Genomic DNA, 20,501 nt, shown 5'->3' on the forward strand with positions numbered 1-20,501 from the left:
AACAGATTATTTTATTGTAATTAGTTATTTAACATGATCTGTTTTAAACCCCAAAACGTGCTCACAAGCAACATAACATGAAGCCAAAGAGTAAAACCCTGTTTTATATGCCATCAGCTACCCTGTGTGTGCGTGCCTGCATCCTAACAACCTCTAAATAACTGACATTCAGGAAACTACTCGACTAAATTATTCACACTCCAGCCATGGGTTGAAGTTAAAGATTAAAAAAAAAAATGTTCATGCTGTGACGCTGGCTGGATTAGCAAGGCCCTTGAGGTGTATTCAGGAGCTCTGATTACTCCTTCCTACACCAATCTCGCACTGGGGATGTGATGCTGGCTGGATGGGGGGGAGGAGGGGCATTTATGATGTTATTTAACATCAATACGTCAGAATCATACTAATTAATGTGAGATATGCCATGTCAGGTACTGTTAGAAAGGCTATAACGTGCTAAGTAAGATGATGTTTATGTTCATGTGTTATATGTGTAATGGAAGTTATGGATATGGTTGATATATCTGTATTTCAAATTGTACTATGTCTGGGTGACACCCCAGACAGGATGGCTGCAGCACTAGCCTGCTTAATGGCCCATTAAGGAAATTCACAGGTACAATGGGCCAGGGGGAGAAGCCAGGGATATACCTGATGAGTCACCAGTCACTCATGTGACCCTGGACTTCATCTTAGTCCTGTAAATTTCCACAAGCAGCATGGCAAAGGCCAGAGGACATAAAAGGCCTCTGGACCACATACATTTTGTCTTCAGTCAATCTTCTGTCTCCAGTCTTCAGTCAGCCTTCAGCCTACCTCTGGATCAACTCACCTACAACTGAAGCTGTGAAACAAAGGACTGAGACCCATCCAGGTACAGGATGTATACCAGAGGGACTATACAAGCCTGCAAACGCCATCATTCTATTAGAAGCCTGATATATCAATAATCAATATATCAAATCAATTGTGTCTGATTGCTTTAATCCTTTAACACTTCTCTTATAGTTTGTTTCTTTCTTTTTATAATAAGCCTTTAGTTTTATTTACTAAAGGATTGGCTGGCAGAGTGGTATTTTGGGTAAGATCTAAACTTATATTGATCTGGTACTGTGGCTTTGGGGTCAGGAGAAACCTTTTTGGTAAAGAGCAGAGAGTTTTAAATAACTGATCTCTTTACTGGACCTAGAGGCTGATTGGGAGCCGGAGACTGAAATGCAGTAAAGGGGGCTGTGGATATTTTTATTTTGGCTTCTTGATAACCAGTGTGGGGAATCAGAAGCACTCTTTGTGGCTGGTTGGGAAGTCTGACTTCAGTGTCACCCACCAGTGTTGGGAGAATCTGCTCTCCTTTTACAGCCTGTCTGACCTTAGCATTTTCAGGTGGCTACCCTAGGCACGGATGGGTCACACATGCTACATGTGAGGCCAAGTTCTGCTTTCAGATACTAAAGTGCAGCTCTCATGAGACTGTGCTTATGAGGGTGGAATTTGACCCTGAAGTTTTAGATGCAGCAGTTCTTGGGTATTCAAGAAAGGGACAATTTAGAATACAAAAGTGTCCTCTACAAAACTGGCCACTAACTGAATGAAACAATTTCACTTATTCCAAGTCACTCTGATGCATATTTTTGAAAGCTATTTTGCCAAAATGTAATGTACAGCTGGAATATGAAAAACAGCAGACAGAACACTACCCAAATACTTTTTTAATAATCTGATTTCTTTAACATGCTGGGTGGTATTAGTTACTGACTTTTTAAGTATTGTACTCCTGCCGGCTAATGTATGGTGAAAATCATTGTCTTCTCTTAATGACTTATTATAGTAGGTCATCAAAATTAGCCATAAATAGGATGTGGACCAATCTATCTAGCTATTCAACTCCCATCATTCATTGATGTTAGCAGATGGATTGCCAAGGAAGTATTGAATGATAAGGCAGAGAGCATGGCTTTTTAAAAAAAATCCGAACAACTTTTAGTATCCATGTTAAACACTGATGAATTGTCTTAAATTTCTGGAGGGCTATTACAGCAACTTGTGTGGTGCTTCTACACAGGTAAACAGCAATTTTAAAGGTGAAGGGCTTTTTTGATACCAGCAGCGAGGTCTTCAGGAGTAGGGTTTTTTGCAGTGCAGCTCACTAGGATTCCTTCAGCTTCCATTGCTTCAGCTGTTGTTGGACCTATAGCAGCAAACTGAAATGACAAATAACATTTATACTCATCTATAGTCTAATTAGATGTGGTGTTAGAATCAACTCTTGCTACATACATTACTTCTTCTATCATTCGGTCCTGTCTCTAATCAAACTTTATGAACACGTCCAACTCAGATATGGCAAGTTAATATACTCTTACGTGTAAAAGCTGTTTGGGCTGAGGATTTTCTATATTAAAATAATTCATCAATTTAGCTGCTTTGTAATGACTTTAAGTAAAGCTTATAGCTTAGTTCACTGGTCCAAACACCTTAAAAGTCCTATTGTTTTCATACTCAAGAAAGATTCTAACATGTGTCAGCCTCGTCAATGCCAATTTAAGCAGGCACTATTTTTGGCTCATAATAATCATGAGAAAATAAAATTTTACCCAAAGGAGGAAATGGAATAGGGAAGTGAGCAAAAAAATCCAAAAACTCCAGCTCAGGAGAAATGTCTCTGCAAAGACTACAACACTCTAATTCATATTAGGTGAATCTATTGGAGGTGCTTAGCTTACCAGTAAGATGCGACAAGTGAATATTAGTCAACAAGAGGGAAGGAAGACAAGGCTAATAATAATAATGTCGGGTGGTTACACAGGGATGCAAAGTGCACAGATTGCTGCTTGTGAATCATGTAAAACTGTGTTTGTTCCACACATACATACATGAGGAGAACCCTACTACATGCTGAGTAACTCACCTTGCAGGATATATTCCAGAATGCTGTTAACTTTGCTAGAGTTTTATGTGGCCCTTTTGAGCAAGTTCAAGTTACTTTCTATGTAGTGGAATCATAAGTCAGTCATTCACCAAAAAGTCCCTAAAATAAGTGATCAGAAACTGCAAACACCAATTTTAGTAGAATTTTCACTGACTGCAAAGAATAATTTAAAATCTTAACAGGGAGCACAGAGTTTCAGGTTATATGTAAGAGTACTTGTACTTTTTAAAATTTAAAGTCCAGAAACCCCTGATATTAATTTTGTAGTTACTAATTTCAAATCCAGTAGCACCTAGAGTTGATCTAATTTCTCTCTCCTTCTTTGTGCCACCATAAGACACACGTTGATATATTCACAGCTATAAAGCACCTTAAATGCTGAAAGAATTGTTTACTTCACCCTGGCTTCCCCTTCAATTGCTTTTTAAATTAATAATTTCATCTTTTTATTGGTGGATGATTTATTTCTGTTTTCCCTAGAAACTCTCTGTAGTAATTCCCATCAACTGCTGTGAGACATAAAAATGATGATCAAGTGCATACTTCCCTGCTGTTGAACTCAGCCCACAAGCTGCTCCTGATTCCAGGATACAGGCTACTTATTCTTTTAGCCTACACAACTATTATGAATTCCTCTCTTTTTTACTCTCTGCTATATGCAAATACCACTACATAACACCATGAAAGAGTCTACACAAAGGTTTGTCTCCCTGAAGATGAAAAACAATAAAGCAAATTACTTAAATTTTCAGAGTCAAGTTTCACAAGGTATGATTTTGTTAGTCTGCACATGCGGTAACAATAGATATGTGTTCAGGTTCTTATACCACCTGCATCATTGTAGTATCTGAGCATCTTCCACAAGTGCATTACATGATGTGACTGGTATTTGTCACATAATTTTCTCCCCCCCACTCTTTTTCTTTTCAAGAGGAAAATTATGTGAGGGATTTTTCTTTAAAAAAAATTTTTTTTTTTTTTAATTTAGTTATTTTATGGCTACTTGTTTGGGAAATACAAGGTCAAATCAGTGCACCTTGGAACAGAAAGTGGTAATGTTTGAGATAGTTCTTAGATTGTGTGGGTTTTGTTCCACAGCTTAGGACTGGATGCTAAGAAAGTTCTGTCTACTATACAGCTGAGCTTTACCCTTGCAGTGAACAGTTCCATTGTGCTTGTGGGGTGGCACTGTCAACCAGAGTCTTCAACCTGGAGCCTTGGGCTTCTAAATTACTAGTTTATCTTTTGGACCATAATAATTATGGGTGCCCAGAATCAGGACCTAGGCGTATGTATAAAAGGCCAAAGATTTTCAATGTCATCAAGTGGATTTATTTCTTCAGTTATAGAAGGTGTAAACTAGAGTGTGATCCAACCCCAAACTCCAACTCCAAATAGCCCTCATTTTTGGGAAACTACGACTCCAGATACAACAGCCAATAGCTGGTCCCTATATGAATAATGAGCTGATTCAAACCCCCTATATTTTGGGAAAGTTCATATTCTAATCTGAACTTTACTTATCTCTAGCGTGAATTTAAACTCCTATAGGAAGACATTTCTGACACAAGAGGAAAAACTATATAAGATTGTGGGAGACTGAAGAGAAATTTTCTTTCAGCTTGAGTATATCTTTCACCTTAGGTCAGAAAGTGGGATTAAAATTGGAAAAGTATGTATCCCTATTTGTCAATAAAGTACATCATCCTGAATGAGAAGAAATGATTCATCTGAAAATAGATTACCACAGAGGGGCAGCTCAAATTCATATTACAGAGACTCAACAGAAGTAGCTTTATTTTTGTAGTAAATTGCATCTCATTTCTTCCTATCCCACTGCTGGAGGACCATCTCCAAAATGGGTGCAGCTTGCAACCATTTCCAGTTATTTTCTGAAGGTATCAACCTTATGGCATTTATACTCTAAGACGAGACCTATGTTACAGCATACTAGTTTAATTTGTGTGATTATCTTAAATGCATAAAGGAAATGTGTTGGTAGAACTTCTAAAAATTCTTTTACTTTTTCTTTTTAAAAAAAAGACAAACCCCCTAATCATATTCATAGTCATCCATTTAAAGTGCTGTGATAGAAGGAATTTTTATACTGAAGAGGTCAACGTTTAAAAATCTATTAATGAACTACTCATTGCTAATACTTTTAAATACAGACTTCAGAGGATTTAAAGAAAGAGAGAGAACTCAACTAGAATAGCCTATTTAACTAAAAAATGAAACATCTTTGCACTAATTAGCCACTTTCAACTGAAGATCTCAAAGCCCTTTACAATGGCCAGTAAATATCATAATTTATATTTTACAGACGGGTAAAAACAGGCAGAAGAACCTGGTGACTTGTCCAAGGTTCCAGAATAACAGAGTGGTAGTAAGGAATAAAATTTACCTCTCCTGATTCCCAATCCCTGATCGAACCACTAGACCACCAGCCTCCCCGACTATCTTTTAATACTTATTAGACAATTTACCTTAATTTGATTAATAAGATCACCAGAAAACTTTTGAATGTGCTGGAGACAAAATCTGACACCAGATGGACTGAAGAATGTGATGCTTGCTGGAATACCCTGTATAAAAGTAAAGATGGAACAGCAGGTTGGAACATGTTTCTCTTGACTCTAGCGGCATATCACAACATGTTTTCATATCAATCTCTTCAGCAGTCTCTCTGTGGAAACACCATGCTGTCAGCTGAGAAGTGCTGAAGTCAGCCAACAGGATGGATTTACTGAGAACAGTCTGTGGTGCCTGAGCTGGAGCCAACAGCGTGCCAAGACTGCACTACCCAAGGGACCACTTGAAATTCAAGTGTAGGGTTATTTTTAACCATTCATTTTTCCAAGATCATGTGACTATTGTGAGCTCTTTGGTGATAATATGGGGATCAAGATTTCACTCTCTTTATTAATGACCGAAACGGGGCATGCTTTAGATTCTCTTACTCCCATTAAACAGGAAACCTCCATACACTAGTCTCCTGACTTCCTTCACAAACACACATCAGTTTAGGACACATGTCTGAGGCCTCCCATTCTGCATGTCCTCCCTGTTCAGCCTAAACTTTCCCATTCACTCACTTTCTCTCTCACACCCAACAAACTGGAATAGATTCAACAGGAGAGATTGAGAGAGACCAACCACAATATCCTATAGCCTAGGATTAGTTCGTGGTTAGGGCACTCTCCTGGGAGGTGGGAGACTTGGGTTCAAGTCCCTGATCCAAATGAGGCAGAGAAGGTATTAGAACATCCCAGGAGACTGTAATCACTGGACTACTGCTATAAGGAGACCACCACCTCCTCTATTTTTCATATGTAAGGGCTGACTTGGCTTAGGTGCTTAACTCCAGAAGAAAGTTCACGGCTGTGAAGCATGAGCAGAGCTAGATGACTAACTCTCTTTGAGGAGTAACGGTCTAGGCCATAGCCCTTTCCTCAGCATTTTCTACTGACTAACTCAGGCGGCTTCCCACTCGGCGTGCTGGTTTCGGTGAATTCCTTCTTAGGCACCTAACTCTCCTCATCCATTGCATAGGGAGCCTGGATGCCTAACTCAAGGTTGTGAATTCCCGTAAGAGGCTGAAAGCCAAAAATTAGGCATTGCAATACTTATGTACCTTTTGTATACTTTGGGTACACTTAGATTCACACCCGCACCCCTTATATTTATGCAGAGTTTTTCAATGTCATGTCTCAGGGCACTGTACATTTAACCATAATAAAAATATCAAAATTTAAGAACTAGAAACTTATAATAAACATTGTATTAGTTTTGCCTTGAATGACAAGAATAAGCATCTCTAATTGCAACCAGCAATGAATTCCATAACAAGGATACAAAATTATAAGATGTCCTAGCTGCTACTGACTCTCATTTATGACCTGTAGAAACCAAATAATTTGCTAATTATAACTTTAATATTCATTGGGGAACATACGGATAGCACAATATATCAACAATGTTGGGGGGGGGGGGGTCACAGGCATTCAGGACTCTGAATGTAAGAAGAACTTTGAAATCAATATGTAATTTAACAGGAAATCAATGCAAAGACTTTAAAGCAGAAATAATATGCTCAGAAAAGCGAGTGTCTGTAAGCATGCAAGGCTGCATTCTGAATAAACTGAATTGTAGATATAAGGCAGATTCCTGCAAACAAAAACATTGCAATAATCTAATCTCGAGAAAACAAAAGCTGGTATCATTGGCTCCAAATCTATTTTGCTATCCACTGATCAAAAGAAGCTGTAGTATAGATTTTAAGAAACAGATCTATTGATACACGTGGGGATAGCATATCATCCAAAATTTTTACACTTAAAATGGAATCAGTAACACATTCTCAAATAGAATAATCAGTGTAAGAACATGGCTCAGCAAGCATGGACAGCTGATAATTAGTGCTGGATTCAGATTCATAAAGTTGTAGCTAATACATTCAGTGACAGAGATCCTACATCTCTGGCTACTAGTAAGTAAATTATTAAATACCCTTAGTAATTTTGTCTCTGATGTGACATGATCTAAAACCAGGCTTTTTCAAAATTTCAGTTTTGTTAAGCAGATCAAAAAGAACAAGGTGAATATATAATTGTTTATAAAATAGTTTTTTCTAGTAATCCTGATATAAAACATAGCTTAGAAACTGGGTAAAAATTTGAAAGGTTTACCATCAAAGAAGATTTTTTTTCTTCCAATGGTGGCATTATTATCTATATATTTTAGGACTTTCTATAATGCCAGTTACCATAATATTTAAGTGCCCTTGTGTTTACTGACATTTTTTGGTACTTTCCCCAATTTTAAGGACTGATTCACTATATCCAAAACATTAAAGCTATAGCCAAGTGATTCTTCTCAGTACAAGTAGAAAAAAATACAGGAAACTTGTTTATTGGCCTTAGTTCTTTTGTCATCACAATAATGTCTTGTACAGACAACTGAGAGTTTTTCATCAGGTTTCACATACGGATCATAGAATCATAGAATATTAAGAGTTGGAAGGGACCTCAGGAGGTCATCTAGTCCAAGCCCCTGCTCAAAGCAGGACTAACCTCAACTAAATCATCCCAGCCAGGGCTTTGTCAAGCGCAGCTTAAAAACCTCTAAAGATGGAGATTCCACCACCTCCCTAGGTAACCCATTCCAGTGCTTCACCACCCACCTACTGAAAAAATTTTTCCTAATATCTTAGACCTCCCCCCCGCAACTTGAGACCATTGCTCCTTGTTCTGTCATCTACTACCACTGAGAACAGCCTCGCTCCATCTGCCCTGGAACCTCCTTTCAGGTAGTTAAATGGTGCTACCAAATCCCCCCCTCATTCTTCTCTTCTGCAGACTAAATAAGCCTAGTTCCCTCAGCCTCTCCTCATAAGTCTCATGCTCCAGCCCCCTAATCATTTTTGTTGCCCTCCGCTGGACTCTCTCCAACTTGTCCACATCCTTTTTGTAATGGGGGGGCCCAAAACTGGACACAATGCTCCAAATGTGGCCTCACCAATGCTGAATAGAGGGGAATAATCACTTCCCTCGATCTGTTGGCAATGCTCTTACTAATGAAGCCCAATATGCTATTAACCTTCTTGGCAACCAGGGAACACCAGAAAGCTTTACATTTACACTGGTGATCTTTGACTGTGCAATACCTGTTGTGTGAAATAATTCTTCAAGGATTCTTGGAGACTGGGATGTTCAGCAGTTTGATAAACTGTAAGGCTTTCCAGGGAAATACCTGTAATTAAGAGAGAGAAAATACATCAACAACTAAACAAGATTTTAATAGCTCTCATTATTCCAAAACACTATTATAATATTGATTGAATTAAAATATATTATTTTAAAGGCTAAGATATGGGAATATTACTTTAAAAAGATTCCTGGGCATTTCTATAGTTACAAGATGCAATTATAGTACTTTACATGTCTAGAGCATTTTAAATCTGAGGATCTCAAAGCACTTTACAAACACCATTTAAGCCTTGCAACATCTCTGTGAATAAGATAAATATAGTAATTGCTATTTTACCAATGAGGAACTGAGCTAAAGAGAAGGGTCAAGTTACTTTCCCGCTGTCAGAGATGGACTCAGTAGTAGAGTTGGGAGTACAACTCAGATCCCATGATTCTCAGTCCTGTCCTCTAACCTCTAGACAGTACAATCCAATACACAAACATCTATGGATGGTTCACAATGAAAAATAAACCTTTAATTTTTACCATTACTTTGAGGAGAGGTGGGGGTTTCCTCAATAAGTTAAATTAAAATAAAGCTCTAAATGCTGCAACAACCTTTTTCTTTGAGTATTGTTGAAAGTACTTCTCTTTTGAGTGATCCGCAAGGAAAAAGAAGAGGTGATGAATTAGGTGTTTCCCCTGTAAACAAACACATTAGCATTTAAATCATGGTTACATTTTTAACCATAAATGACACTTAAAAAATGGCAAATCTTGAATATATGCTGAGAACGTAGGCACATACAATCCTAATATCACTGAAAACATTTGTAGTTCAAGCCACATCTGCAATTCAGAAGGCAGAGGCTATTTAGCATGTAAATTAAAAATGATTCCATTGCTATAGTATGAATACATTGGCTAAAAAGATCTGGCAAAAAGATAAATTGCATTGCTATATTCTATTTCCTTTGCCTTTCAATAGAGAATACCAAGTAAAATGTAAATTATCCCCTTCTCGTCAGTCACTCCCCAATTTTCAGACACACACTTGATTTGCTATTCAAAGGCTTAATCCAACAGAACGTTGCTGCCACCATCTGAGCCATGGATAACTCCATGACAGGCATGCTATGTAGAGGGTAGAATAGGCACCTGAAGAAAGGGACAGAATGCTTTGCAAAGGAGTTCCAAAGCTACCTGTAGCAACTTTATTTCCTTATTTGTGGGGGAGGAGAGACTCCTACTCCCATTACCATGGTGTCTCAGAGGAGTCTCCCCAGCCATCCTTATCCTTTGAGTTGGAGGTCTCCCTTCCCTAATTGCTATTATGTTGGGAGGAAATCGCTCATATCAGTTGAAAGAGCAAGAAGGCTGCTCTTTCCTGGTTGATTTTTGGAAAGGGGATAGTCTTTGATTTGCATGTTTCTGACGCTTGATTCTTCATGATCGATCTATTAAAGGGAGACATTAACTCAGAAAGAGATGATATATTTGGACTATAGTCTCTCTAAGATCCTTACCCACACTGCTATAAGGCTAAACACATATCCTTAAAAGGCACTATCAGATGGTATTTCAAATTTCTATGCTGGCATTTTTAAGGGGTCTATCACTGGAATCTATGTACTCACCCGTACCCTACCTGATATGGTAGGCATGGAAGTGAAGACACTGATTCCAGCAAAAATGATTGCAGTGTTTGTGAATAGAAGAACCCCACTGGATGGGAATGGGATAACACTGACTGTATTCTGGGAGTATTTGCCATCTTTTGCTGATTTATAAGGATTTTTTTAATTAATAATTTATTAAGTCATTGCTTCAGAAATTTTTTTATTTTTTTTTATTTTTTTTTACTGCAAGTGGATTGTTTATTTAGCAAATTGGGTAAAAGATAATGGTAGGTGTGAGGAAGGAGGGATATGATTATATTTATCTGTAAAATGGTAGAGTCTAGAAGTCCCAACCAGGATCAGGGCCTCATTGAGCTAGATGCTGGGGGAAAAAATGAAAGAGAGAGAGAAAAACAGTCATCTGAGCTCATCTAATTCTTTAGATACCAATCTGGATCGCTACTTATTTCAAGGGCAGCCCTGAAGACCAGGTGTATATGGGTAGTCTTCCCAGTCCTTTTCTATGCTACTGCCCATCACTGCTTTCGGTTTAAAACAAACTGGTGGTTTGGCAGGCATTTAATTAACATTTTGAGAGTGCTTATAACAAAAGAAGTAACATAGCTCCCTCCACCATAGTTCAACTTGAAATACTACTCCACACTTAATATTCTAAACAAACTTCATGTAGTAGCTATTTCTAAATAATACTTTTGCCATTGTTATTTTTACCACTGAAAAAGTATTCCAACATGGGAATTAATATTATAATGAAACGGGGGTCCATGTCAGAAGCAAATGAAACTATGGAAGTTACAAAGTTTTCTTTGGTCCTAAAGGGAACAACAGATTCCTTGTGATTTTTCAGCACTAAACAATATCTGAGCAGTGGATATAGTCTAGTAAAGTCTGTGCCCACATTTGCTTTTGGAAATGTACAGGGAAGCACACAAAGGTCTGAAGCAAAATTCTGCATAACTATATTACTCTTTTTTAATAAGTGGGGTCCTTCAAAACTTATTAATTGATCATTCAATTTCCCCTTAAAGAGATTTTTTCAGGGGTCTATCAGAACAATAAATCACAGACTGGGCTGTTTATTTTAAGCACTGAAAGGAGACACTTGATTTTAACATTAAGCACCAGAATTGTGTCTGGGGAAAAACAGACACCATAGTGAAAAATCAAATTGAAGAACCTTATTAGGAGTCAACACACATTTATACTCTAATTGCAAACTAAAGTTTTATTAGGAAATGCAGACATGTTAGTAATAAATTACAGGAAGCAACAAAAAACTTGATATAAATGCAGAAGAGTATTCTGTGAGATAAAGGCAAAATACATTAATATCAGCCCAACTAAAGCTCACATCAGTTAAATGAAATGCCAATGTGATAGCTGGAAAGTAACACTAATCCTTTTTCACTTGTGTTTACAAAGCAAAGAATAATAGTTTGATAACTCTGGACAATATAACAAGCACTGGCCCCAGTAGTATCATCTAACTTACGTAATCAACATTACAGAGACATTAAATTCTAATAAAGCTAAAAAGATTTGTCTTGAAAACAGACTGAAACTACCTATTTAATTAAGGAGTTAATTGATTTATTTTCCTGATTAGCTAAGCCAAAGTCAGTACCAAAGAGAGGGAAAGTGAGTAACAAGGGAAATGTCACCATTCAGGTTTTATTTTCATGCTGACAGCAAGTGTTAATGATACACAACTTCTGCTCTATATAGATCTAGTCTTCTCATTTAAGTCTTTATTTGTAATTTTATGTATAAGCAAAAAGAAATGGCTGACTAATAGGTGCATAATGGAAAACATTGTTTCAGGACATTATTATAATTTATCTCTTACTTCAGAGGATGTTATAAAGGATTTGATAAATTGATTTACCTATTTATACCCAACCTGATAAGTCTAAGTTTGGTTATGTACACATCAGCAACAGAAGTCCCCATTGATTGAAATTTTCTGCATTGAATGATACACTGAAGGTTGCATTTCTTGCAAGTGTACTGAGAGTCCTGCAATTTTGTAGTATTCTAATATGTTGCTTGTGATCTAACAAGAAGTTGCCCTTTGTGAAAAATTCCTGGGCTAACTGCTGTAAAAAATGCAGTTCCTGCTTTCCTGCTGGTGGCTTCCAGAGCTGCTGGATGTAGTTCCCCTGCTCTCACTAGAAAGTACTGTTCCCCATCTGGCAGCCTCCATCAGTACCAGCTCCCTGCTCTGCACTTCTGGTGTGTGCAGAATAGGGAAGCAGCTGCTGGGCCAAGGAGAGTGAACAATAAGAGCTGGGATAAGGGTATCTGGCAGAGCAATCCATAGAGAATAAACATGGGGGGAGAAAAAGGAGCTTAGAGAGCTTCTTCGGGGGGAGCTATACAAAATCTATTAGGAAGAGGGCAGTGCCTTAATTTAATGCACACACCTAGGTGGGAGCAGGTTATCCTCCTAAAAGTAAAATAAGCAGCAGACAGATCAAAGAGGAACTGTGATGTTTTAAAAATCTCTTTAGATTTAATTTAAAACAAAGGATTGGTTTGCCCTCCCTCCTTTTAATCACTTTTGAACCTGCATGATAGACCATCCTCTGTTCTTTCCAGGGCTACTGTTGTATTCATTGCAATGGTATAGTCATTTATTTGGGGTTAGATAAAGACTTCCATTTCTGTAATACAGCATTGTCTTGGAGCAATCAATATAGCTCTTAAAGGTCATTTTTCTTTAGTGAAGTTCAGGTCTTTTCTTATTATTGGATTTCCTAAAAATGTAACAATTCCAGTCACTGGAGAGTAATCCTTGGTATTACATGTCTTTTTTTTCTTTCTTGGATATATCCTAAATCTTTTTTCCCCCCATATTCTCAGATCATGTGACACAGACACCTGTCCTCTTTTCTTTCAAATCCTCCTTAAAATGCACCTTTTCTGCAAAACCCACAAATGCTAATCAATAATCCAAAATTACAGTTATCCACACATGTTTAAAAATAATCTCAGAGAAAACCTTCTTCTGTATTGCACAATCTTTAGGATAGGGACTGTGGGTTGTTCTTTTAAGCCTTGTGCAGTTATGTATAGGTCAAAATATTACTACTTCATTTTTCATTTCCAGAATTTCATTTAATGTCAGCAGCTGTCTGTCTTGATTATTAAGATGATACAATTTATTTTAAAATCTTTTTATTGCTTGTGCAATTTAAAAAAATCATGCAGCCTCTCTGTAAATAAAAAAGTTTGACAGCTCTAATCCTACTTTTTCATTTGGCTACATAAATCGCTGCTGTGAATAAAAGACCGTACCTAATAACCCTCCACCCCATATCAAAGGTTATGTCCAATGGCCAAAAAATAAACTATCTAGAGTCTGACCCTTTGCCCATCACTGCAGTATCTGAGCACCAAGCTAGAAGATACATGGAGTCAGTAGGATGATGAAGTAATAAAGTATTTAAACCAGGGCTACAGTAATTCACCTAACAGCTAGAATAACTGCATTGATCATCATCTGAGTTTCTGCATCTGGCTGCCGAAAGGTGGACAATTTTCATTTTATTGGTTAAATAAAATGGTTTTTCAAAGTTTGGGTCATTCTCTATTATATTGATGTATACTGCATATGTCCTTAAACCAATGTTTTCTTTTTCCCCCCAGATTTTGGAGCAGACAATCATTCAACAACAGAATTGTTTTTTTTACCAGGTAGGGAGACTCATCTCCCCCAACTACGAATTTCACTGTCTCCTTGAGACTCTGCAGTGGAGTTTCCTTAACACCATGATACCTTGCATTGCCAGAAGAGGAGACAAACTCAGTATTCAGTGGATTTAGGGAACAAAGCACCTAGACTTCTACAGCTGGCATACACACACAGCTCAATTTAGCAGTAAATCTCAAAGCCTTTTAAGATTAATTCCTGCCTAAATCTGTTGATCTTCTTTTGTTAAATGTCTCATCTAACAATATCAATCTGAATCTGAACACACTTTAAAGTCAGTATGAACATCAGTTATGAACTCTCCTGAACCCTATATATATCAGAAGCTCTGATGCCAATCTCACTTCCTTAGCAAATATCTCTAATGGTGTAGGTTTCTCTTAATTCCACAGTCCCAGCTTCTTGATCACGAAGCATCGCTGTATGGCTTGTAGCTGTTCTATCTTACAATCACCCAATAAACAATAATTAGCAACTAGGCCTAAACATGCTTCTCAAAAACACTACTATAGGGAAAACTGATACTTTAAATTTCTGATTATGAGGTTGGCTCTTTCCTATTATTTGTACATATAATACATAATTGAACAACAAGGCTACATGCAATGCAGGTCAGTATAACAAAAACTAATAAATACAGTACCTAAGCTTTCTAAATTAGCATTTTCCATTGGACCAGCTTACTTGAAAACATGGAACAGACAAAAGTTTGATATATTATTAGAAGTAGTTAGTTGTTCCAAACGACAGCTTTCACCATAAAAAAGCAAAGTTCAGTCTGCCACTGGAACTTTCCCCTCACCTCCGCTTTCATAACGCTCTCAAAACAATTCTCCTTTGGGACTCGTCAGTTAATTTTGAGAGGACAACAGTTACCCCTTTAACTATCTTTGAATCATTGGACAATGAGGGAAGGGGAAGGGCAGCCTCATTTGGTCTGGGGTAATATCTAATTCTGAAACAAGGAAAGTAAGTGTCAAGGCTCACAGAGTATCAGTGCACCAAGATAGACAAACAGGCTACATCTGCAGCTCTGTCTTTCATTACATTATAAAAGTTATGGCTGACAGAGCCAATAAATGCCACTTTATCGGTTGGCCCATATAATATTTTATTATTATTATTATTACCATTACCGTTTATGGGATATTCCCGATAAACTAATATACTGATCGGGTACAGTATAGCACAAACCTGTTTAACCAAAATGTATTGGGGACATCTGAAGCATTCCAATAAATGGGATTTCAGGATTCTACTGAACACCTATACACAGAATATGTGCAGAATGTGTATACTGTCTATGGTAGGCTTTGAAGCAAGTTTAAAATAAATTTGCCTTAACTGAAAGATTTCTGCATACTTACTTGCACAAATGTATGTGGCTAGTTTTTCAGAATTTCCACACTTTTCTCCTTGTGGAGCAAGGCCAATTTCCTCCACTGTAAGTAACAAAGAAATATATTCTTAGACAGAATGGGATAACCAATCTGAATTTATTTTCAGAAAACTTTATTGGAAAAGGGAGATCCAACTTAATCCATCTTTTACCAAACTTTCTTTACATTTTTTTGAATAATTTTTTCAAGTAATGGATCAAATCCTTAGGTGGTACTTTGATCTCACAGAGGGAACTGCATTAGGAGACCAACATGGAGATTAGGGGTATTTGAACTTCATCCTGGAACCTGTTTGTGGAGCATCATGGGCCCCAAATTTACAGGGAGTAAAGGTGCAAGTGTTGCCTCACTGCACAAAACAGGCTGCACTCCGTGTGACTGCACTGTTCTCCTGCTGAGCATGTAGACGTAGTTTATCAGGTATGCACCTCCCCTCTTTGCGATGCAGGATCAAAAACTGAAAATCCAAGAGTACAATAGTATGTCTCTTATTTACCAGGAAGGCATAAATGGTGGAAATCCAAAAAAGTTAACTAATTAGGGTCAGATGTGATTGTCTCAAGCCTCCTTACAGTCCATACTATTTTCTATATCTTGACTAGTATTGTGAATTGTGACCTTTTACTTGCATTTACATTAATCTCTTCTGTAATTCTAGAAATTAAATCCAGATTTCTCCCATGCTAAGAAACCATTCAGGATCAGATTGTATCATTATTTTTATTTAATCCATATACTCTAAATATCACTAAAAATTTTAGGTCACTTGCACAAAAGCAAAACATATGATGCAAAGCTAAGCTATCTTTTGTCTCTTTGAAGCTCTCACATACATCCTGTTAGATCCTAAGATTTACCCCTTCATTTCATATTGAAGGGAATAAACCCCTATCTAGCTCTGGAGTCTTGCTTGTCCATGGGTGTGCAATTATAAGCTCTTTTTGCAGGGAACTGAACAATTGCTCAGCCTATGTACTTAAATCAAATAGTGGTGGAATAGGCAATGAGATAGGTGCAAGCAATCACATCACATAGCTATTGCCACCTGCTAATGAAGAACATCCTGCAACTTGTAACAGAACTGTTGCCATGTAAATTCAATTCAAATAGCAAAATGGCATCTAGCACACTGAAGTTTACAAGCAGACAGGGTTTAAATGAAATTAACATATTTAAAATGTGACAAATTAACAGGAGGGAAAAAACCCACAGTCCTGTACACTTTAAATAACACAGTATTGATTTATCCAGCAGTACCCCCAGCTAAATGCCAAATGTTTCACACTGTCTGATTTAGACTTTGGTTAGCATAAAACCAAAAATCACATACACAATATCTAACAGTAGCAGAAAAAATTGAGAATCAAATTGTGGTACTTGTCTCTTTATAGGCCTGTTACATCTTTACCTATGTGATGTAGTATCTTAATAGAACACATGTAAAACTTGCACGGAACACTGAGGTCAGACTTGAAAATGAATACAAGCAAAGATGTAAAGAGTTATAACCAACGTATAAGGCCAATGAACAAACAGGAATCTACACATTAGTTAAAGTGGTTAAAATTAATTCAGCTAACATATAGTGAATAAGCCATCATTTATAAAACAAAGATTAAGTAAATAAATAAACGTATATTACTGAAAAAGTGCAGTAAACTCCAATTAAGAGAACTATATAATAGCTGATTTGTGTTACTAGCCTGCCTCTGCTTTGAAATGCTCTCAAAACAAAAACAAAAGGCTAACAACTTAATATCAATTAAATAGGATTTCAACATATGGTAGAAGGATTCTTTGCCCACAGAATGAGTTATTTGTACATCACAATTAAAACAACATATACAATTTGTTTAAACTCTCTGATGGAGTATCACGATATAGAAACAATGGGTGAAATCCTAGCTCCTTTCACCCATTCTATAGAGAAACAGAAAATACATATAAATTCAATACCTGTTTTTTTCTTTTTTTGACTAATATTTTAAATCACCATTAATGTAATCACAATTGCATTATAGTAGGGAAAATAACGTGCACCCAAGGGCCAGATCCTCAGCTGATGTAGCTTTGATGATGTGTATAAAGCTGACTTTTTATAAACTTTCACTTGTTAATTAAAAGGAGCTTCTTATGCCTTTGTTCTGGGTAGCCTTGAACTAAGGTTAACACTTCAAGAATTGTATTGAAGAGGTTGTTTTGTATAAGGGTTTCTTCTTTAATCCATCTTACCTAGAGAAGCTGTAGCCTTTCCTACCACATATACTGATTTGGTATTCCATTTTTCTATAAGAGAATTTCTCCAGGCTGTAAAACATTACATTATGTGTAAGTATTTGGCAATAAAGCATAAAACACCACAATATTTGAACTTCTGCCCAAAAGATTGCTTATTTATCTTGAGAAATCTGTGAGTGCACCAAAATACTAATAACCAATACTACACTATAAATGTCAGCAATTCTACATATCCAAAATAAAGATTTTAAATCAGTTATGTTGTTCACTATAAAAACAGTCTATAACGTGCTTCAAAAATCTTTGCTTGAACAAATACTGTTTTCAATTACTTGTAAAGTAGTATTTTTAATGCATACTTGCACATTACCATATCAACTGTAATTTGTAATGCTCATTTACATTTTGAAATTAATTAGGAATAAAAACCTTTACTGGGGAGTTGCAGGAGAAAAAGAATTCCAGCGCAGAAAGTACATTATAAACTGATGAATTTCACATTGTGCAATAAGGATATCCAGTATAGATGCAGTCTTAAAAGTGAAGGATTAGCCATAGAATAAATGCAAGATTTCATGCCAACAAATCAAAGAAAGGTAAATAAATCCTATATTCATGCAATGGAATTCTCTTATCATTTTTGTAAAAATAATAAGACAAATGTGTAAGTTGATTGTGCCTTGAATAAAAAGAAGAAAATTGATCTATCAATAGGGGGAAAATATTATACTAGAGAAGCAGACATCAATATAAAATGGCTAGGAAAGAGCCATATGTTTTTCTTTCTAAAAAATGTTTGTTAAATTATAACTTCACACTACACAATGTTGTTTGGATCCAGCCTCCTCATCCCAATTCCTGAAAAACTGACTGAGCAGAGATAGATCTGATAGGTCTCCTATTATAATGTCTTATATAAAACAACAGTACAGACTCACATGACATATATTTAGTTCATTTCTGCCCTTCATTTTTTTAAATGGCTTAATAGAAATAGAAAAGGTCCAGAGACAAGCATGCAAAAACCCCCAGAAAAATGGAAAGCCTTCCATATAAGGAGATATTGAAAAGATTGGGACTGATTAGCTTAGAAAGGCACCTGAATAAGAAGCGACATGTGTGACACTAGGCACCCTGTATTCATACCCTACACATTATAGTAATAATCTTTGTACAAAATATGTCCTGTGAGGTTTCATTTGAACACTAGTAACTCACTCACTGATCATTAACAGTTTTGCATGATGTATGCATAGATTCTGAAAAAAAAGTTATGAATATATGTTGGAAATCCAGTGTAGAGAGTGGGCCTGGGTTCCCCTACTGGCCACTGGGGAAGTGGCACCATTAAAGGGCAGTGAATGGGAAGATTGCCTAGGACAGTGAGTCCTGAGATCCTTTGATACCCCAGAAGGAGAGGACTACCGTGAGAGGACCACTGGCCGGAGAACCAAGCCATGAAGGGAGAGCAGTTGAGTCCTGAGACAGCGAGACCCAGAGGGAGTGATGGAGTGCAATTGCAGGAAGGGGTGTTGGCCTGGCAGAGCTAATCCCCAGCAATGAGTAGAGCACCCCAGGACAGTTAGTTAAATAAAAATATTAAAGAGCATAAATCCTTGTTCTATGGAGAATAAACCAATTACTAACTGTCTGGGATTAGAAAGAAACTCTCTCTATATGCAGGCTATTCAATAATTGTCCATTTATATGCTTTCTTGCACCTTCCTCTGAAGCATCTGCTACTAGCCACTATTAGAGACAGAATACTTGACTAGACAGAATACTGATCTCATCTGGTATGACAATTTCTATGTAATGTTCCACAAAACTCTTCCACCCAACCTGGTACATTGCTATTTATTCATTACCATTTGTTCACTGTCTTTTAACTACTTTTCAATCTGCATGACGGATTTTATATTCAAAATTTGAAAAAACTATTTCAGATAAGATTTTATGAGAATCAAAAATACATGATGATGGGGATGGCCAGTTTTTAGTGTGTGCTTCCACTGTTGGCCAGAGAGTTGTCAGCAGACACCTATGTATAAGCCCCAAGAATATATTTTTATGTATTAAAAACTGAAATGGATCCCTTAGTTGGTGCTTACTATTATCCTAGCACTAGTAGGACGAATAACTTGCATTCACTTTATGGGGAAAAATGTACTTTGATTAGTAACTTGCACTCAGAATTCTCTTTTGTTATAACTAGACAAATTATTATGGAGGGGTGTGGGGGGGAACAAAATAAATCTCTACAGGTGAAAGCTCACCTAAACTCTAATAATTCAAATTCAATTATCAGAGAAGACATTTTAAAATAGATATACACACATAAGAGTATCCACTGGTGGGAGCAAAAATGAAATTTACAAAACTTCATTTAAAAAGGCATAACCAAGGGTATAAATCTACACTTACCTTCATTTTTGCTATTCTCTTCCAAACATAACTTGGCAGCTTCTACTGCTCTTGGACTGGTAAAAATTAAACCCCCATAACGATCTGGATGAGAGAGCTACCAGCAAACAATTTAGCAGAAATATTAATGAAATTTGTAACACTGAATTCAGGTAAACTCAAACTTCTACGCAAAACAATGTTAATTCTGAAAATCTGAATTTAGGGAACAGACATAAATTCTTCTCATCAGACTTATATATGAGAAGTGTATGATGGATTTAAAATTCCTCAGGGGAAGCTAATAATTATTGCTAGCAGTAACTCGGAAAGTGCCACCAGGGCCTCACTGCCAGGAGGAAGAATAGTTCAGATTACTCACTGTCTACACAAAAAACAACATCAAAAATATATTTCTGTAGGATCCTAATAATTGTAGGCTCTAGTAGGACTGTGTAATCTGTCTCAACAAATTAACAGATTACATGC

General features: G+C 36.9%; 1 protein-coding gene across 3 annotated transcripts in view; it reads right to left on the reverse strand.

The window, feature by feature from the left end:
- UROS (uroporphyrinogen III synthase) overlaps window positions 1-20,501 on the reverse strand; it is a 25,533-nt gene continuing 5,032 nt past the window's right edge. For 2 of the 3 annotated variants that reach the window (XM_067533348.1, XM_067533347.1), the window contains 7 exons: window positions 20,034-20,130; window positions 17,604-17,678; window positions 15,339-15,413; window positions 9,238-9,321; window positions 8,595-8,680; window positions 5,416-5,514; window positions 1-2,201 (listed from right to left, as the gene is read on the reverse strand). In XM_067533348.1, coding sequence (XP_067389449.1) covers window positions 2,076-2,201; window positions 5,416-5,514; window positions 8,595-8,680; window positions 9,238-9,321; window positions 15,339-15,413; window positions 17,604-17,678; window positions 20,034-20,130 — 642 coding nt within the window. In that variant the 3' untranslated portion in view covers window positions 1-2,075. Of the gene's footprint in view, window positions 2,202-5,415; window positions 5,515-8,594; window positions 8,681-9,165; window positions 9,322-15,338; window positions 15,414-17,603; window positions 17,679-20,033; window positions 20,131-20,501 lie in introns of those variants that run through there. The other variant, XR_010917190.1, reaches the window with a different exon arrangement.

This window comes from Emydura macquarii, unplaced genomic scaffold (genome assembly GCF_026122565.2).
Source record: "Emydura macquarii macquarii isolate MOO-44397 ecotype Brisbane River unplaced genomic scaffold, CSIRO-AGI_Emac_v2 contig_3343, whole genome shotgun sequence".
Lineage (NCBI taxonomy): Eukaryota > Metazoa > Chordata > Testudines > Chelidae > Emydura > Emydura macquarii.